Source organism: Acinonyx jubatus, chromosome D3 (genome assembly GCF_027475565.1).
Source record: "Acinonyx jubatus isolate Ajub_Pintada_27869175 chromosome D3, VMU_Ajub_asm_v1.0, whole genome shotgun sequence".
NCBI lineage: Eukaryota > Metazoa > Chordata > Mammalia > Carnivora > Felidae > Acinonyx > Acinonyx jubatus.
The window spans coordinates 26,571,427-26,591,741 of NC_069392.1; the positions used below are offsets into that span (position 1 = coordinate 26,571,427).

General features: G+C 49.4%; 1 protein-coding gene across 11 annotated transcripts in view; it reads right to left on the reverse strand.

Moving 5' to 3' along the window:
• SGSM1 (small G protein signaling modulator 1) overlaps positions 1-20,315 on the reverse strand; it is a 95,671-nt gene that overhangs the window by 56,224 nt on the left and 19,132 nt on the right. For 8 of the 11 annotated variants that reach the window (XR_008291928.1, XM_027050894.2, XM_053206728.1 and 5 more), the window contains exons 3-5: positions 7,653-7,728; positions 4,326-4,488; positions 2,615-2,767 (exon numbers count right to left, since the gene is read on the reverse strand). Coding sequence is in view for 8 of the 11 variants with exons in the window: in XM_027050894.2 (XP_026906695.1) it covers positions 2,615-2,767; positions 4,326-4,488; positions 7,653-7,728 (392 nt within the window). In the remaining 3 variants the exon portion in view is untranslated. Of the gene's footprint in view, positions 1-1,632; positions 1,731-2,614; positions 3,830-4,325; positions 4,489-7,652; positions 7,729-20,315 lie in introns of those variants that run through there. The other 3 variants (XM_027050901.2, XM_053206730.1, XM_053206731.1) reach the window with 3 other exon arrangements.

Here is a 20,315-nt window from a genome sequence, read left to right on the forward strand (position 1 = left end):
GATGACGCTGGCCTGACGTGCTCGCAAGCGCCCCCTGGCTTCTGATTCTTCAAAATAACTTGTCATATGGGCAAGACAATGTTTGTGCTGAGTGTTTTTGGGTTTTGCTTTTTTGTTTGAGTTGTTGTGTAGTGCCTCCTAATTCTCTGCAAACTCCTGCAAGCTAGGAACCGAATTTTAGAGTTGGAAAGGACCTTGTTCTACCTTCCCAAGGGATGTCAGGCCCAGAGAGGGTAAGTGACTTCTTGGAGGCCACACAGCAGGTGGATGCAAGCTATACCCAGCCGGCTTGGGTGTTCCCATCCTACAGCAGGGGTCTAAGAACACAGGATCTGCAGCGAGGCAGGCAGACTGAGTGGGAGCCCAGGTCGGCCACTCCCACTCTCACTGTGTGTCCCTGGGCATGTGACGACTACCCTCTCTGAGCTTTAGTGTCCTCAGCTATAAAATGACAAGAATGACAGAACTCACCTGCCCAGGCTGTTGGGAGGATTAAATATTGACCTGCTTTTACAGCAACAGCACAGACTCTGACACCAGGGAGTTCTTGCTAAGGGGTGGCAACATCACTGTAATTTGACCCCACAGGAATCTTCTATCCACCAGGATATTGGCTGAAGCCGAACGGACATGCTCTGTGCATTCTCAGCAGCAAGTTTATCCATTTTGGTGTCAGATCTGAAGGTAAAACTTCAAGACACTTTCCGCTCTGCCACTCAGTCTCTATGCTGAAAACCAGCACCGTTGCATGATCATAAACCTTGGAAAGAGTACCTTAAAAACTAGCAGGTGGGACTGGGGGCAAGATGTGACCATCAAGGGTAGCTCGAGGGAGCTTCTTTGGGGTGGTAGGTTTCACTGGAACAGTTCTGTGTCGTGACTGTGGTGTTGGTTATACAGAATTATAGACTGTATTTATACTATGAGTATAATACATATACATATGTAATTTTTATTAGTTAAATAATACATTTAATTAAATAATACATATATGTATTTATACTGAATTTAACTATGCTAAAATTCCATAGAACTAGACAGAAAAAAATGAGTGTACGTAAAGACTAGTGAAATCCAAATAAAGCATGTAGTTTAGTTAACAGTATTGTACCAATGTCAATTTCCTGTTTTGGTATTTGTACTATGGTTATGTAGGATGTGATCACTGAGGGCAGGCGAGAACTCTTTGCGCTGTTACAACTTCTATGCGAATCAAAAAATAAAAAGTTTAGACAAAAAAAAATAAAGAGATAGTTTGGCATTGCTGCTCAAACAAATTACTCATTCATTCTACCGACTCATTCAGCAGAAAACACAAGGTCATATGCCAAAGGCAATAGCTCCGGAGGCCCGCACCCATGAGAGGGCACGGGGCAGAGATGTATCACATTTTACTAGAAGGTGAAGAGATTAATTGCACTCCAGAGCCTGGATTTCTTCCAATTTGTCTCCTGCCTCCTGGCCTTTGCACCTGCTATTCCCTTGGCTGGGAACACTCTTTTCCCTACCCACTTCACCGGGTTAATGCCTACATGCCCTTCAAACTGATGATTAACTGCCATGTCTTCCAGGATTCTTTTCCTGACCACCCAGAGGAAGTTAAACACCAACCACCTGACTTGGAATACTCACCACATATTACCACAATTACTATTTTCCTGTTTTCCCTGCAACTATGTGAGGTTCGTGAGAGGAAGGACTCTGCTCTCTCCCTTGACATATATTTTCCTAGCAAACAGGCAAAGAATAAAAGGTAATCATAATACCCACTGCATGTGAAGATGTGGTTAAACAGGCACTTTCATATACCGAGAGATGAGGAGATTCTCAGATATTTCCCTCATCGTGTTTCCTCTTTCCCACTCCCCCTGTCTATCTCTCTCTCCCCATCTGTCTACGGCTGGAAGGAGTGTTAGCCATGAAGAGTCTCAGGTTATACAAAATCCCACAGTCTTCACTGGCTCCTCTGTGCTCTTAGCATAATATCCAAGCTCTTAACATGACAGTTAAGACCAATGTATCTCCAACATCTCAGTTAGTGCCTGGCACATGGTAGGTGCCCATTAAATATTTACTGGATGAATGAATGCATGGATGAATGCTTGCCAAGAGTACTCATAGTCTAAAACCTTTACACCAGGTTAATCTGAGCTAGAATAGAAAATGTAAAAAAAGTATCATACATTTCCAAAACACTGTGTACTCACTAACTCCCCTTCTCACCTCTTCTCCAGAATGGCAACAATCCCTGTCCCATTTATTAAAAGAGCAGCAGAGACACAGAGAAGCTACATGACTCTTTTAGGACCACAGTTAGCAAGTAGACTGTAGGCTTCATTCATGGGAGGAAAAAGATCCCTAAGATTGCAAGATCCTTGTTCCTCATTCCAAATTTGAAGATCCTATATTAGCAGGAAGCACCTGAATAGTCCCAGGTTCTAAGCTGGGCTCATTTAGAGGCAAACATCCAGAAGGCCTTTATCTAACTGCTTTCAAATCAAGTGCACGTCAACAGGAGAGAAAAGAAAGTTGCTTTGTGCCATAGGGTGCAGTTCCCAAAATGGCCAGAAGGTGGCGCCAGAGCACGCCACAGCGGCTGCTCTTTCTCACTCACCTGCTGTTTTCCACCAGGTAATGCACAATTTTGTCCAGGACCTTCTCAAACAAAGCAGTGCGGATCCACAGGTGCTTGATGGCAAGTGGGGATAGGCTGGGCAGCTTCGGCAGCTTCCGCACATTCTCCTGGAGGCCCTGAATCTGGTTTCGCCTTCAAGACCAGTACAGAAGGAGGAGGAATATTCGCAAAAAAGGAGATCCAACAGGACCAATGTGCAAACAGCAAAATGCCCAACCTCTCTAGGGGATGAAGGAACGGCGACTAAAACAACAACAAAAGCCCACATTGCTCCTGGCAAGTGGGTGACGTGTTGAAAAAATGATAACACCCAGTGAGTGTGAAGATGCGATAAAACAGACACCTTCATATACTGTTGATGGGCAAGCCAGATTCTCATAGCGATACTTCTCTTCATCTCTCTCTCTCATTCCCTCTCTCCCCTTCCCTCTCTCATGAATGAGCGATTGCATGAATGAGATGAATGGCTCTCCCTTACCACCTGGCATGGGTATCTCTAATTCCTCCATGAGAAAGTCATTCCCGATATTATGGAAGGCCCATGGAAATTGCTCCCTTTCGGAAGTTATCAGCAAACACTTGGGAATTTAGCATACGGACTGGAAGGCACCTTGAAGACCAAGTGGCTGAGGAGTCTGATTCCGAAAGGGAGGCGGTGACGCTAAGTCCACAGCCTTGCCCGTCCCACAGTTCTGGCCAGCAGCTCTGGGCTGGCACAGCCTGCAAGGGAGGGAAAGGACCATCTCCCACCTGCTGAGGAGGAGTGATCACCCACGGCACACACAGCATGTGCGCCTCTCTCTCCCTTCTCTTGCCCGTCACACACACGGCGAATCAATCCACACATTCTTTCCCGTGAAGCCCAATCACGGCTCCGGAATCTTTCACAACAAGGTCCTGTGGGCGGCTGCTAGCACCAACGGGAGCTGAAACCTCTTTGCTAGCCCTGACCAGGCTCCAGACCGTGGCTCTGGCGTAGAGTCAAACTGTGTGGTCGGGACTCTGGTGGGAGGTTCTCCTGTACATGCCCTCAGGCCCTGAGCCCTCCCCCCAGGAAATCAGCCCTCCAGACGTGTGGGTGAAGTCACCGTTCCCCTTGTTGCCTCAGTGTCAGTATCTGATCCATGCAGATGGAGACCACAGTAGTTTCATTAAACTTGGTCTTCCTGCATGCGGAATGGGTTTGGCTAACAGCAGACACTTACTCATTCAACAATCATTTCTTGAGCATTTTACCAGGTGCTGGGCACTGTCCAGACACTGGGGACAAAATGGGGAATAACAGATTTTAGTGGCCTGTCCTCATGGAGTTCAGAGCCAAGGAGGAGAGATAGACAACAATCAAGTAAAAAGTACGCAAAGGAATGAATAATTAGAGGTTGTGATAACCACAGGAGAGAAAATAAGCAGTGATATGTAAGAGAAATGGGGTGAGGGTTGGAGTTTACCCTTAACTGGGGGAAAGCCTGAATGATGACAAGGCACTAGCCCTGGAAGGTGAGGCGTGTGAACCGGGTGGTAGGTCGAGCATGTGCAAAGGCCCCGGGGTAGGAAAGAGTCTGGCGGGTTTGAGGAGCGAAAGGAGAGTGCAGACAGTGCCAGGAGGTGCGGGTTCTGGCAGAGCTCAGGGAGGAGCCTGGACTGTCCCCTGCAGGAACGCTCCAGCCCATACCCCATGCTCCACACTCACGCGCTTTCCATCAGCTGTTCCAGGTCCTGCACCTTGCGGCTCAGCTCTTCGGCCGGTGGGAAGTTCTTGCCCACTTTCATGAAGAGAGCTGCAATCTTGTTGCTGCGCAGAAAGCCAGCCGCCCGCCGCCGCAGCCCATGCAGGACGCAGGCCTCTACAGCCGCTGCAGGGACACAATGGTCAGCAGGCCCTGCCCTACCCGTGCTCCCCAGCACCCAGCCCAGCTCAGGTCTTCAGCCACACAGAGGTGCCTTGGAGAGCGGGGCGCCCCAGAATCGCAAAATCCATGAAAGCATCAAAGGAAAATCACATACGTCTCTCTGCCTTCCACTTCCTCAAAAGGGAGCAGGAGAGCTTAGCAGTTAACCTGTGTTTGCTGCCCGAGGTCAGACTGTCTGTGTTCATATCCTCTCCCAGACACTAACCAGCTGCGTGACCTTGGGCAATGACTTCCTCTCTCTGTGTCTCAGTATCCTCATCTGTGAAATGGGGATAGTACGAACAGGCATCTGACATGGTTGCAGCAAGCGAGGTGGGGAAAATGCATGGCAAGCGCTTCACATAGTTGGGCACAGAGTGAGCGCTTTAGGGACGTTAGCTATTACTCCTGTCAGTGAGGGAGGGGAGGCTGACCACAGGACTGGTGGGCTTTATCTGGGCTGAAGAATCACATGATTGTCACCACTATTGTGATTCCAGGAACAGCTAACATTATGGATCCCATTCCATCTCTGCCACAGCCAAGGAAGAAAGGAACACCATCTCCATTTCTCAGATGTGGAAACTGAGGCCCTAAGAGGGAAACTGAATTGCCCAGGGCCACCCAGACGAGCTGGGATCCAAACCCAGGTCTGAGCCCAAAGTGTGCTCACAACACTTGTGCCGCCACAACGGATCTGAAGAGAGAGGACTGTCATCATCTTCCCATGTCTGTGTTTCCCCTGGACACCCCACCCAGCCCTGCTCAGAGCAGGAGACCTGGGCAGTAGCCTGGGCTCTATCACTAACTTGCTATGTGACCTCAGGCAAATCGCTTTCCCTCTCTGGGCCTTAGTGTCCCCCCCCCCATCCCCCTCCCCCCGGGAAACAGTCCCTGTGCAGGCCATTCTGATGGCCCCAGTCTTATTTCGGGTACTTTCAGCAGCGCTTTATTGAGTATTTTCTTATCTTCTGTCTTACACAGCAGACTGGGAGGGAGCTCACTCTGGTATATCATAGGAGCATAATCGATGTTGATGGAAAAACTGAGCATATTATAAGAGCTACTCCTTATTGGGTATCTGCTGGGTGTGAGACCAGTGTTAAGGTTTACCTTACCTAATCCTTGTGGAAAAAAACCAAGAAGTGAGCGTTCTAGTTACTGTGACTCCACAGAAGGAATACTCCAGCAGTCTCAGGGTTAAGAGCCTGGCCCAGGTTATGTTGCACACAAGGAGAAATACTGAGGGGTTTGGTGCAATTGCTTGTCTTGGTTTATTTTTGTTGGCAATTATTTGACTTTTTTCAAAACGTTATGATTATAGTTTTTGTTTTAAGGACGCTCCACGCCCAACGTGGGGCTTGAACTCACAACGTTGAGCTCCAGAGTCACGTGCTCTACTGAATGAGCCAGCCAGGTGCCCCAGCGATTACTTGACTTTGAACGGATGCCCACCCTATTGCCTAATCTGCCCATGGGTTTAATATATTCTGGGTGAGCCTCTCTGAAATATCTTCATTTTTGCTTGCACACACTACACTTTTGTTTAGACTGCAATAAGTTAATTAACTGTTCAAGCACTGGACACATGCCTCGAGTCTTTCTGACAATGGCTCATAAAGCACAATGGAGCAGAGACACCACAGGGAGCCCCTGCAGGCCTCACCCTGCAGTAACATCACCCTTCCTCCCTCATCCAAACACTGGGGTTGGAGTTACAGAATAATGATTTTTATCCTGTTCTATTCCTCTAAATCTCCAACGGGTGAGCATGGTCGCACACTCTGAAGTATTGCAAATAGAGACGTCCAGGAGAAAAAAAAAATTAGGCATATATACATTCTCACGTTAACATTTATGCGTATATACACATGTACATATGTAGACGTGTATATATATATATACACACCTATATATACACATACAAGTATATAAACACACACACACACATATATGTAATTTAAATAAACATATCTCACTTAAAAAAGAAACTTGGGGGCACCTGGATGGCTCAGTCGGTTAAGTGTCTGACTTCGGCTCAGGTCACGATCTCATGGTTCATGGGTTCGGGGCCCGCATCAGGCTCTGTGCTCACAGCATAGAGCCTGCTTGAGATTCTCTCTGTCTCTCTTCCTCTCTCTCTGCCCTCCCTCTGCCCACACATTCTCTCTCCAAATAAACTTAATTTTCTTTTTTTTTTTTTTTTTTGCCAAGGTCACCCAACAAACAAATGGCAGAGGAGGGATTTGAACCCAGGTCTGCCTGGCTGCAAAGGGGCTAAACTGACAGCAGTGGGCTCCCAGGTCACGGCATGTGCTCCCATGGGTAGTGCCTCCAGCCATCTGGATGAAGCTGAGGGCCGACCAGGTCTCCTCGCTCTGGCCTCCCCTCGCTCTGGCCTCTCCTCGGGGCCAAGAGCACGAGAAGGGAGATACAGCACGTCCTCCATTGCCAGACACTCCAGTCATGGAATGAAAAGGTTTTCAGGCAGAAAGAAACATCCCTGCTTATACATACACATGGATTAGAAGCTGAACCCTGACTGTGGGGACACGTAAAACATGTGTCTGCAGCCATTGTGGAAGGACAGTTAAGAACCTGGCAGCACGGTTATTTATTTCTGGAATCTTGTGAGCACAACTGGTTCAAGGATACAAGTCAAGCTCCGAGCCCTGGGCCTGCCTCCTCTGCTGAGCCAGCTGGACATGATCCCTTAGGATGGATCAATGGCTCCCGATTCCCTATGTCTTTAAAGCCCATCCATCCTCCCCCTTCATTTGGCAACAGCCACAGGCAGGGTGAGGAAAGGGTGCAGAGTCTGTCGTCAGATGTGAGACCAACGTCACAAGGGGGATGGGTAGCCGTGAACTGAGCCCACACGAGGGGAAGACAGTCCCTCCAGCGTCAGCAGTGACTAACTCTTGCTGGGTACACAGGCCATTCTTCCTTTCTTCTCTCGACTTCTCCGTGGTTCCAAATTCCCTCACAGAGCCCCCCGGGAATCCAAAAATAACTTCAGAGTCACAAAGTCAAAACATGGTGTGAGAATCCTTGCACAAAGATGCCACTCCCCCAAGGCAGCCCACAGAGAAAGAAGCCCCTTTCCAGGTCAGGGTCCACGGACTCACCACAGAAGGAGATGATGTGGCTGCTGTCCTCGTGGACGAACTTCCGTGTGACTGCCTCCTCCATGATCTGCTTCACCTGGAAGGGCAGAGGCAGTTGGACGGAGAGACCCAAACGCGACCCAGGGTGCGGTCATCCCCAAGGGCCGCGTCGTCCTTCCTGGCCCTCTGAGGCCATCTGGGGTGCTTTGATAACTTCTCTCCTTCCATGCCCTCCTCATGGTGCCTTCTGCAAGTCTGAGGCCTGTGGCCTGTAAGAGCATCATGTTTTACTGAATTATTTCTTCAGGCCTTCTGCCTGGCTGGTTCTTCTCAGGTGTCACACGAAATGTCATCTTCCTTGAGCCCCTTATCTGACACAGCCCTCCCCTGACACCACTCACACCTCGTTACAGTCCCTTCTGGGTACATATGCTATTCCTGTCCTGTTTACTTGCTTACTATTACCTTCTTCTAAGATATAAATTCCCTGAGGCCAGGGCCTCACCTATCTTGTTCACTTCTGTATCCATGGAGACTAGAACAGTGCCTGGCACATAGCAGGTACTCAATAAATATTTTTGGAAGGAAGGAGAAAAGGAAGGAAGGAAGGAAGGAAGGAAGGAAGGAAGGAAGGAAGGAAGGAAGGAAAGAAAGAAAGAAAGAAAGAAAGAAAGAAAGAAAGAAAGAAAGAAAGAAAGAAAGAAAAAAGAAAGGAAAGAAAGAAAGAAAAGAAAAGAAAAGAAAGAAAGAAGGAAAGAAGGAAGGAAGGAAGGGGAAACAAGTATATAAAAGAATCAGGAAGGTATAGTGATAAATCAGGCCTGGAATCTAGCAGCTCTGGGTTCCAATCCCTGCTCAGGCACCTACCAGTTGGGTCTGTGATCTCAATTTGGGAAACCGAGGCTCAGCAAAGTGAAGCAAACTTGCCCAGAGAAGTAAAGCTGGCCCAGAGCAGATACCGAATTCCAGGCTGTCTGACTCCCTGGGGGTGTGTTTTCCTACTATCCTCACACACTCAACAAATCTTTTTTGAGCGCCCCTGATGCACCAGGAGTGAGGGACACAGTGCTGAAAGGGCAGCCGTGCCTCTGCTCACAGAGATGACTCTCCAGTGGCCTGAACACCCTTCTGCTTTGCTGGATTCTGGCCCCCAGTCTGCCCAGCGTCACCATGGGGCTTTAGCCATGCATTTCTCCTCTCTAGTGGCTCAGTTTCCCCACCTTGAGGTTGAGGAGGCCAAGAGATGACCTCAAAGGCCGGTCCCAGCTCTGCATTGCCAGGGCTGCGACATGGGGTAACAGGAGCAGTTCTGAATCCAACCCCCTCCATGAGCAGCCACTCCCTTCCTGGCTGCCCCGTGGCCTACTCGGCCTCAGCCAGGCCAGCTCAGCAGTGCACCCACCGGAGAGCGACCGCAGGCTCTCCATGCCCCTCTTCCCTTCCTTGCGGTTGCCTCCTGGAGGGGAAAACAGAACTCAGAGCATCCCTGGCCACGCCCTGCAGTGTCTGCCCCACACAACCCAGTCAGCACTCGCCCCGTGAACAGTGCTGACCTCTGAGCTCAGCGAGCTCTAAGCTGGGCTTCGCCAGCAGCATTTCCAAGTCTGAAAACTACCTAGCCAAACCCCTGGAATCGGCCCTGTTTACAGGTGTGGAAACTTGAGGGTCGGGAGGCAAACTGGCCTACTGAAGGCCACAAAGCTAGGAAGCCATGGCTGGACTTTTGGCTTAGGACTTTTCTTCCCCCCCATCTCAACTCCAGCTGCCATATCCTGGCCACTGTGGCTACTGATTGTGTTTCCACAGTCAAATCACATCACCTCTCTGAACCTTAGTTTTCTCGCTGGGTGAAGGGCGTATAGCAACAGCACCTGCCTCATGGGGCTGCAGGAAGACTGAACAAGGTAACGCACACCATGTGCTGAGCAGAGCCTGGTGCACAGGGTGCCTGCAGTGTTACTTGCCTAAAACCTCACCTGGTCTCTCTATTCTGGCTGAAACAGTAACCTGTTCAGGAGAATAAAATTCCCCTGCTTCAAGGGTTCCCACAGTGGCTGCTCTCGAACACCCATCAGATTGATAAGCACAGAGCCTGACGCGGGCTTGAACCCACGACTGTGAGATCATGACCTGAACCTTAAGACACTCTTTTTTTTTTTTTAAACGCTTATATATTTTTGGAGAGACAGAGCATGAGTGGGGAAGGGACAGGGAGAGAGGGAGGCACAGAATCTGAAGCAGGTTCCAGGCTCCAAGCTGTCAGCACAAAGCCCAATGTGGGGCTCGAACTCATGAACCGTGAGATCATGACGTGAGCCGAAGTCGGTCCCTCGACTGACTGAGCCACCCAGGTGCCCCCATAAGAGACTCTTAAATTCAGAGAACAAACTGAAGGTTGCTGGAGGGGAACTGGGTGGGGGGATGGGCTAAATGGGTGATGGGCATTAAGGAGGGCGCTTGTTGGGACGAGCACTGGGTGTTGTATGTAAGCCAGTTTGGCAATAAATTGTATTTAAAAAAAAAAGAGAGAGACACTCAACTGACTGAGCCACCCAGGTGCCCCAAACCATACACAGCCTCCAACAACCAACGGGTCAAAGAAGAAATCACAAGAGAAATCAGCAAGTATCTTGAGACAAATGGAAAGGAAAAGGCGATGTATCAAAATCCAGGGGATGTAAAGAAAGCAGAGTACAAGGGGCATTTACAGCTGGAAGTGCTTATGGTCAAACTACAAGGAAGGTCTCCAATCAACAGTCTAACTTGACACCTCGAGGAACTACAGAGGAACAAACAAAACCCAAAGCTAGCAGAAGGAAGGTCATCGCAATGTCACAGCAGAGATAAACAAAAGAAAGAAAAGAAATACAAGGGTAGGTTTTAACAAAACCAAGAGTTGAGGCTTCCAAAAGATCAGCAGAATTGACAAACCTTTAAGCCAGACTGACTAAGAGCACAAAAATAAAAGAGAGAGAGAGAGAAAGAAAGACTCGACAAAAATCAGAATTAACACCAATCCTCCTCAAATTCTTCTAAAATAATAATAATGGAAGAGGAGGGAATACTTGGGTTGCTTGAGGCCGACATTACCTTGGAAAGCAAAGCCGAGCAAGTCAAGACACAAACACTGGAGACCAATGTCTCCAAAGAGTGACTCCATCAGAAGGCTCAACAAAACACTGGCAAACAGAATTCGGCAGGATCCGGAGAGCTCCACAAGCGCCATGACCAAGCAGGATTTACTGCTAAGATGCAGCGAGGGTTCAAGGCACAAAAACCGACCAACGCAAGACACCAGCATTAACATAACGAAGAGAAAAGTACCACATGGGCATCGCGGCTGATACAGAAAAAGAATGTGGCAAAATTCAACACCCGTTCGTCATAAAAACTCTCACCGAACTAAGAACAGGAAGAAACTACCGGTCACGTATGAAAGTCATGTATGAAAAACCCAGAGTTACCATCCCATGCGATGGTGGAAGACTGAAAGTTTTTCCTTCAAAGTCAAGAGCAAGACAAAGACACCTCTGCTCGCCTCTTTTACTTCACGTAAGCATTGGAAGCTCTAGCCAGATGAATTAGGACAAGGAAAAGAAACCAAAGGTATGCAAATCGGAAAGAAAGAAGTAAAATGATCTCGGGTGATCTTATGCCCCGAAAACCCTAGAAACTCCACAAGAAAACTGTTAGCAGCCATAAATAAATTCAGCAATGTTGCAGGATACAAAACCCATACGTGAAAATTAGCTGTATTTCTAAACACTACCGATGAACAATCCCAAAACAAAATGTTAAATATTCTGTTTACAATAGCATCAAAAACAGGGGTGCCTGGGTGGCTCAGTCAATTAAGCGTCCAACCTCAGCGGAGGTCGTGAGCTCGCGGTTTCTGAGTTGGAGCCCCATGTCGGGCTCTGTGCTGATAGTATAGAGCCTGCTTCGGATTCTCTCTCTCTTCCTCTCTCTCTCTGCCCCTCCCCTGCTCATGCTCTCTCTCTCTCTCAAAAATAAAGAAACACTAAAAAAAAAAAAGTAGCATCCAAAAGAATAAAATACTTAGGGATAAACTTAGCCAAGGAGGTGAAAGGCCTGTATATTGAAAGCTACAGTAAACCTGCTGAGAGAACTTTATTATTGTTGTTGTTGTTGTTGTTGTTGTTGTTGTTGTTCTTCTTCTTCTTCTTCTTCTTCTTCTTCTTCTTCTTCTTCTTCTTCTTTTTCTTCCTACTGTTATTTTTAATGTTTATTCATTTTTGAAGGAGAAAGAGACAAAGCATGAGCAGGGGAGGGGCACAGAGAGAGAGGCAGGCTCCAGGCTCTGGACTGTCAGCACAGAGCCCGATGCAGAGCTCGAACCCACAAGCTGTGAGATCACGACCTGAGCCGAAGTTGGATGCACAACTGACTAAGCCACCCAGGCACCCCGAGAGAACTTTTTAAAGATGCAAGGCTTCCCATGTGTTCAGAGATTGAAAGACTTAATATTGTTGTCAATAAAACCCAAAGCAATCTACGTGTAATCGCCATCAAAATCCCAATGGCATTTTGTTGATGTTGCTTTGGCGTGGTGTTTTTGGTTTTGGTTTTTGGTTTTGGTTTTTTTTGCAGAAAAAGGAAACTCTATCCTAAAAGTCATAAGGACTCCCATGAATAGGTAAAGCAGTCTTGAAAAGGAAGAACAAAGCTAGAAGTTTGGTATTTCCTGACTTCAAACCTCATTATAAAATGATGGTAATAAAAATACTAGCATAGTTTGAGGTACCAGCATAAACACAAGTGGTGAAGAACAGAGAGCCCAGAAATAAACCCTCACATCTATCAGTACATATCAAATGATTTTGACAAAGATGCCAAGACCATTCAGTGTTGGGGGGGGGGGAGCAGTATCCTACAAATGCTCTTGAGAAAACTGGATGTCCACATGGAAAAGAATGACGTGAGACCCTCACCTGTACCATACACAAAAATCAACTCAAAATGGATCAAAGGCCTAAATACCAGAGCGAACACTACAGAATTCCTCAAAGAAAACATAGCAGAGAAGTGCCATGATTTGGCAACGATTTCTTGGCAGTGACACCAAAAGCAGAGCAGGCAAAAGTAACATGAAATAAACTGGACCACGTCAAAGTAAACAAACAAACTTCCGTACATCAAAGGACACAATAAACAGAGTGAAAAGGCAACACCCATGGAATGGGTGAAAATACCTGCAAATCGTGTATCTCATAAGGAGCTAATGTCTAGACTGTATGATGCATTCCTACAACTCAACAACAAAAAACAACCTGATTCCCAAATGGGCAAAGGACCTGGACAGACACGTCTCCAGAGAAGATAAACAGATGGCCAACAAGCACACGCAAAGCTGCTCAACATCATTCATCATCAGGAAAAGTGCAAATCAAAACCGTGATGAGACACTGACCGCCTCACACCTATTAGGATGGCTCCTATTGAAAAACGGAAAATAACAAGTGTGAGCGCACCTATGGAGAAATCGGAACTCTCGTGCATTGCTGATGGGCACGTAGAATCGTGCGGTTCCTAAGGAAAAGAGGATGGCAGGTCCTCAAAAAATTAAACAGCAAATCAGCATCTGATCCAGCAGTTCTCTTCTGGGTATATACCCCAGAGGACTGAAAGCAGAGCGCTGAAGAGAGATTTGCACACCCGTGTTCATGGCAGCACTATCCACAACAGCCAAGGGCAGAAACAACCCAAGTGTCCATTGATGGACAAATGGATAAACAAAAGGTAGCAGACACATTCAAGGGAATATAACTCAGCCTTCAAAGGGAGGAAGTTCTGGGGCACCTGGGTGGCTCAGTTGGTTGAGTGTCCGACCCTGGATCTTGGCTTGGGGCGTGGTCTCATGGTTTGTGGGATAGAGCCCTGTGTCGGGCTCTGCACTGATGGTGTGGAGCCTGCTTAGGATTCTCTCTCTCTCTCCCCCCCTCTCTCTGCCTGTCCCTCCCCCTCTCTCTCTCAAAATATACACATAAAGTTAAAAAAGAAAAAAAAAAAGGAAAGGAATTCTGACACCTGCCACTACATGCGAGAACCTTGAACATGTCACGCTAAGTGAAATAAGCCAGTCACGAAGAGACAAAATACTTATGAGTGGTGCCTAGAGGAGGCAAGTTCATAGAGACAGAAAACAGAATGGTGATTGCCAGGGGCTGGGGGGAGGAGAGAAAGGGAAATTATTACTTAACGGGTACAGAGCTGTAGTTTTGGGAGACGAAGAGAGACTGACCACACAACAATGTGAATTACTCAGCACTGCCGAACTTAAAAATGATGAAGGCAAAATTCTACGTTGTGTATTTTACCACAATTTTTACAAGTGTGGATACTATGTGTTAATATAGTGTAAGTAAGTATTTTGCTGTTGATTTTTAAAAAAAATTTTTGATGTTTATTTTTGAGAGAGAGAGAGAGAGAGAGGAAGGGTCAGAGAGGGGGAAGCAGGCCCCAGGCTCCATGCTGCCAGCACAGCAAGGTGGAGGCTATCAGCAGGTAGAATGGAGAGAATAAGTCCCGAGAGTGTGGCACTTTGTGAAGTTCTCTCCTGCCTGCCTTGCCCCATGGGATCATCCCGACAATTCAGGGTAATAGTCTCCCCATTCACAGAGGGGGAAAACTGAGGCTCTGGGGAGGAGGACACTCCTTGCAATGGACTGAATGTTTCAGTTCCCCCCAAATTCCTATGCTGAAATTCTAATCTCCAGTGTGATGGGGGTATTACGAGGCGGGCCTGTGGGAGGTGATGAGGTCATGGGTAGGATTGGTGACCTCATGAAAGAGACCCTGGAGAGCTCCCTTCCCTCTTCTGTCATGTGAGGACATAGAGAGAAGACAGCTGTCTGTGAACCAGGGAGCGGGTTCTCAGCAGACACTGAACTACTGGCACCTTGATCTTGGACCTCTCGATTTCCAGAACTGTTGAGAAATAAACCTCTGTTTTTTAAGCCACCCACTCTACGGTATTTTTGTTTTAGCAGCCCAAATGGACTAAGACACTTCTCTAAGGCAGCACAACAAGGAAGTTCCAGGCGTGAACCTCGTACCTAGAACTATAGACAGAGAAGCACAAAAACAAGGGTCTGCAAACTGTTTCTGTACAGATCTACGGAGTAAGCATTCTTGGCTTTGCTGGCCATCTGGTCTCTGTCTCAAGTATTTAACTTCACCCTTGTATCCGGAGAGCAGCCATATGCCAATGAATGAGCGTGGCTGTGTTCCAATAAAACTTTATTTACAAAACCAAGTGGAGAGCCGGGTTTGTCCTTTGGGCAACAGTTTGCTGACCGCGAAATAATAAAAAAACATGCCTGTTGGTCTTGGCCCCCAGTTCCCCGCACAGAGCTCCTAAAACCCTGGTAATTTCCTAAGTGATCACAGCGCTAGGGGCATCTTCTATTCTACCATTTGATCTTTGACCTCAGTCCCTGACACAGAATTTCTAAATCCCTTGGACTCTCCTGGGTGAGAGGACTGTCCTTTGTTCTAATGAGGTGATGCCTGGAGGGCTCCTGGATCGCTTCGGGATGGGGACTGGTCACCAGAAAGACCAAGCTATGATGAGAAGCTTGGAACTTTCAGCTCCATCCCTCACTCTCCCGGAAGGGGACAGGGAGGCAGACTGAGTTCACTCTCCATCGTGTCTGTGTTAATGAAGCCTCCATAAAAATCCCCAAGTTTGAGGCTTGGAGAGCAGGCTGCCGAACATGGAGGTGATGGAAGGGTGTCACAAGATGACACGGAGGCTCTGTGCCCTTCCCCCAGACCTTGCCCTACGCACCTCTTCCATCTGGATGTTCATCTGCGTCCTATATCGTACCTTTTTGTCATAAAGTGGTGAACCTAAGTGTTTCCCTGACTCCGATGAGCAAATGATCAAACCTAAGGAGGGTGATAAGGGAAACCCCAGTATGTGGCTATCAAGAAGTACAGGGGATGGGGCGCCTGGGTGGCTCAGTCGGTTAAGCGTCCGACTTTAGCTCAGGTCATGATCTTGCAGTTCGTGAGCCACATTGGGTTCTGTGCTGACAGCTCAGAGCCTGGAGCCTGCTCTGGATTCTGTGTCTCCCTCTCTCTCTGCCCCTCCCCATATTTGTGCGCACGCACTCTCTCTCTCTCTCTGTCTCTCTCAAAAATAAATAAACAAAACCAACAAAGAAGTACAGGTGACAATCTGAGACTTGCACCTCAAGTGGGGGACAGTCTTGCAGGACTGGGGCCCCTAACCTGTGGGACCTGACACTGACTCCAGGCAGCTAGCGTCAGAATTCGGTTAAGGGGCGGCCACCCGGCTGGCGTCAGAGAACTGCCTGAGGTGTAGCAAACCCACACACCTCTGGTGTCTGCGCTATCGTCCAGGAAGAGTGTGGGATCAAGGAGAAACACACAGGAGTGTGTTTCTCCAACTCACTGATCCTGCGTGAGAATGTCTGGTACCACTGGGCTGGCCCAGGCTGCCCGCCCTGGTGTCACACAAGGGGACAGCACGGGGGGGAGTGCTAATGCAGCTGACCACCCCACACACAGGGCCAACCCCAGCTCTTCACAGGGGCCAGCCCTCTCTCAGGCAGCTTGTAGCCCTCCTGCCAATGTCCGCCTGCCCCTCGGAGGTGGCCATCTGCCTGTCGCCTGCCAGAGTGACTGTGACGCAGGGGCCCTGCCGTCTGCCCGCGTCCCCCGCCCCCCCCCCCCCCAGTGGCTAGTGCAGTCACCGCCAGGACCCACCTGCTCCATCCACGGAAGGTTGCCGGGATGGAAAATCCCTAAGCTCTAAGTTCTGGCTGTGGCTGCTAGCACTGCCCCGAGGGGCCTCAGTTTACCCCTCTGGCCTCAAAGACCTACCCAACTCCCACTTTCCAGGATGCCTTCACCTCCCCAGCTGTGATGGGCTGAACCATGTCCCTGCCCCCCAATCACATGCTGAAACCTTAACCCCTAGGACCTCAGGATGTGATCTATTTGGAGCCAAGGTCTTTACAGAGGTAATCACGTTACAATGAGGTCATGAGGGTGGGGCCTCATCTGGTGTGACTGGTGTCCTTATAAGAGGAAACTGGGATGCAGACCACCACAGAGGGAAGGCCACATGAAGACACAGGGAGAAGAGGGCCATCCACAAGGAACGCCGGGAACAGAGCCTTCCCTCGTGGCCCACAGAAGCCAACCCTGCTGACATCATGACCTTGGACCTCCAGCCTCCAGCACTGTGAGAAAATACATTTCTGTTGTTTAAGCCACTCAGTGTGTGGTACCTTGTTATGGTGGCCAGGGCAGACTGATACATCCACCCTCCGTATCCTCACTATCCGTATCCCTCTGAATGAGCTCTTCTGTGCCAGCGAATGAATGAATGAATGAATGAATGAATGAGTGATGAATTAGTTCTAGGGTTGCCTATGTTATTAACTCACTATACCCTCTCCACAGCTCTGTGAGGTTTCGTTCTATTTTTATTTAAAAAAATTTTTTTAAGTTTGTTTATTTTTGAGAGAGATACAGAGAGAAAACACAAGCAGGGGAGGGGCACAGACAGAGGAGGACAGAGGATCTGAAACGGGCTCCATGCTGAGAGTAGTGGAGAGCCCGACGCAGGGCTTGAACCCACGAACCATGAGATCACGACCTGAACCGAGGTTGGACGCTTAACTCATTGAGCCACCCAGGCACCCCATGGTTCTACTTTTATACCGATTTCTCACACCATGAGAATTAAGATCAGAGAGATTAAGCAACAAACCTGAGGTCACACAGTGAACAGGAGGCCGAAGCAGAGTGTCAACCCAGGCTCTTGATGCTATTCTAGAAGCTTCAGCCAATGGCTTGTCTTTGAAAATAATAATAATGCTCCAACTTACTAAATGCACAGCACTGGGCTAAGCATACATGGTGTCATGGACTGGATGCTTGTGTCCCCAAAGATTCACATGCTGAAGCTCTACCCCAGGCCCTGTGTGATGGTATTTGCAGGTGGGGCCTTTGGGGGGAAATTAGGGTTGGATGAGGTCATGAAGGTGAGGCCCTCAGCATGGGATTGGGGTCCTTAAAAAAAGAGGAAGAGGAGAAGAGCACAGGTCATCTACAAGCCAGGAAGACAGGCCTTGCCAGGAACTGAATGGGCTAGCACCTTGGCCTTGGACTTCTCAGCCTCCAAACTGCAAGAAATCAATGTCTGTTTAGGCCACTCCATCTGTGGTGTTCTGCTTCGGCTGCCTGAGCTGAGACACGGGGCCGGCCCCCCCATAATCCTCACAACACAGTTCCCAGGTGGCCACCACCACCCCACTTGACAGACAAGTTCAGAGGTATTGGTTACTACCTAGCCAAGGGCATCAGAAAATCCAAGGTCACCTTGCTGAGGTTTATATGCTGGTCAATCTGACTCCAAAGGGAGCCTCTACCCACCACACTCTGCCCCAGAAACAGGAGTCAGATGTACTGCCTGGGACTGCCGGCCTCAGGGACATGACAGAAGACACAATCCCTTCCTTTTCCTCTCCCTCTCTCCAGAAGGCCTGGAGGACCCGGTAATCACCGCAAGTGGTGGATAACAGCACTGATGCGTTTATTCCACATCTCAGCACGAGCCAGGATAGGGTCTGGGGGACTTCTGCTTCTCTGTGTCACAGGATGGCTGGGCCCAGCAAAACTAAGATTCGGAACTCAGCTGTAGGCAAAACCATGGGCAGGGGTCTTCGCTGGGGGTTCTGTGTACTTGAGGGATCCAAGAGGGTTTCTTGGCCGGGGGTAGAGGGGCCACAGGACTCAGGGACAGGGAAGGGAGGGCAGTGGCAGCCATGAGAAAGCCTCTGTCCCCTCCCTGGCTCCGTGGGCAGGTTCTGATGATGTGGCAGGTGCCACAATGTGCCACACAGACCGCTTCAGGACTGGAGGCTGCTAGGAGGGCTCCTGGAGAGCCCTCAGCTGCCAGTCCCATAAAGGACAGGGATCCCTTCAGCCCCAGGGAGAGCCTCCTCCAAGGTCTCACTGCTTCCCCGGAGGCCACCATCCGGTGACGGGAATGTGTATGCTGTGAAGGTCTGGCATCCTTGCCCCCAACTTGGGACAGTGTGAAGGGCCATCCCAGCAAGCTGGCAACTCCCCACGGCGCTTCCACGAAAGCCTCGTGACCCATCTTCTCCCTTGGCCCACCGCCGCTCGCTTCACTTGGCTCCGCTGGGTGTTAATCCCAAAGACACACCCTAATAAACCTGCATGCTGACCTCCATCTCGGTGACAGCTGCCACTTAGGGACCGTCAAGATACAGCATGGGTCCATCTGGGCAATAGTCAACAGGGATAAGTTGCAAACCATTAAAAATTTTTTTTAACGTTTATTTATTTTTGAGACAGAGAGAGACAGAGCATGAACGGGGGAGGGTCAGAGAGAGAGAGGGAGACACGGAATCTGAAACAGGCTCCAGGCTCTGAGCAGTCAGCACAGAGCCCGACGCGGGGCTCGAACTCACGGAGTGTGAGATCGTGACCTGAGCCGAAGTCGGCCGCCCAACCGACTGAGCCACCCAGGCGCCCCGGGTTGCAAACCATTTAAACACCGGTGAATTCAGCGCGGCAAAGGCCCGGATACACTGGGTGCACAGAGCAGCAGGGATGCAGTCTGACAGTCCTGCCCTGGAAGACCTTTCGGTCCAAAGAGCCAAAAGGTAGGACAAGCTAGGACAGGCACAGGGCAAGCGTGGTGCTGACGCAGGGCCCAGCAGCACCAGCACCAGCACCAGCACCAGCACCAGCTGAGAACCGGCTGGAGATACAGATGCTCGGAAGCCACAGAGGCAGCAACTCTGGGGTGTTGATCAAGCTTTCCAAGCTACTCTCACGCATGCTCACATTGCAGTGGGGGATTTCAGAGGAGACAGAAAACTAGCAGCCAAAATCCTTAGGAAGAGACTCAGCAGTCACGGCTCCTGTCTGGGGACCTTCCTCACACAGCCAGTCCCTTCTGGCCACCTCTCCTTGCTTCCCATATCAGACTGGGGCAGGCAACAGTTCCCACCTCCCCACTATTCCAACCACGGGGTGCTGCACCCTTCTCCCCACCCACCCCACCACACCCTGCCTTGGTCAATAGCACCCTTATTAAATTCATCTTCGTGTGCTCAGTTTGGAGGAATCGTCTGTTTCCTATTGTTACCCGGACTGTATACACACGTTGTCTCAAGTCCAAACCCCACAGAATGAAGGTTATCTGTTTGTAGCTATGGACCCTGAAACTCAGACAGGGTAATCCCCAGGGAAGGCAGGCTCCTGGGGACGGATCTGGGGCAGGGTGGGTAGTGGAGGTGGGGACACAGCACCAAGGGCGTAGTTCTCAGCCTGAGGGAGGGGTTCTGACAAGGGTTCTGTCTGCTGGCTCCCGACTTCCCCAGAACTTAATGACACGCTGACAGCCTGAGGCCAGAAGAGGAAATTAAAAAGGCAGGGGGGAAAGCCTCCCCTGGAAGGTCAGTCCCTACAGCCTCACAGGAGAGGGCACTGTCTCACTGCAGGAAGAGGCTATGGCCCAAACTGGCCAGGGGAGGACCCATCCCCGGGGGAACCGACTGCACCTGTGGGCACGGGGGAGAGGGCCACAGAAGGCCTCTGAAATGCAGCTCAACCACCTTTCCCCTCTCAGGCTTCCAGGCATGAGCTTGGAAT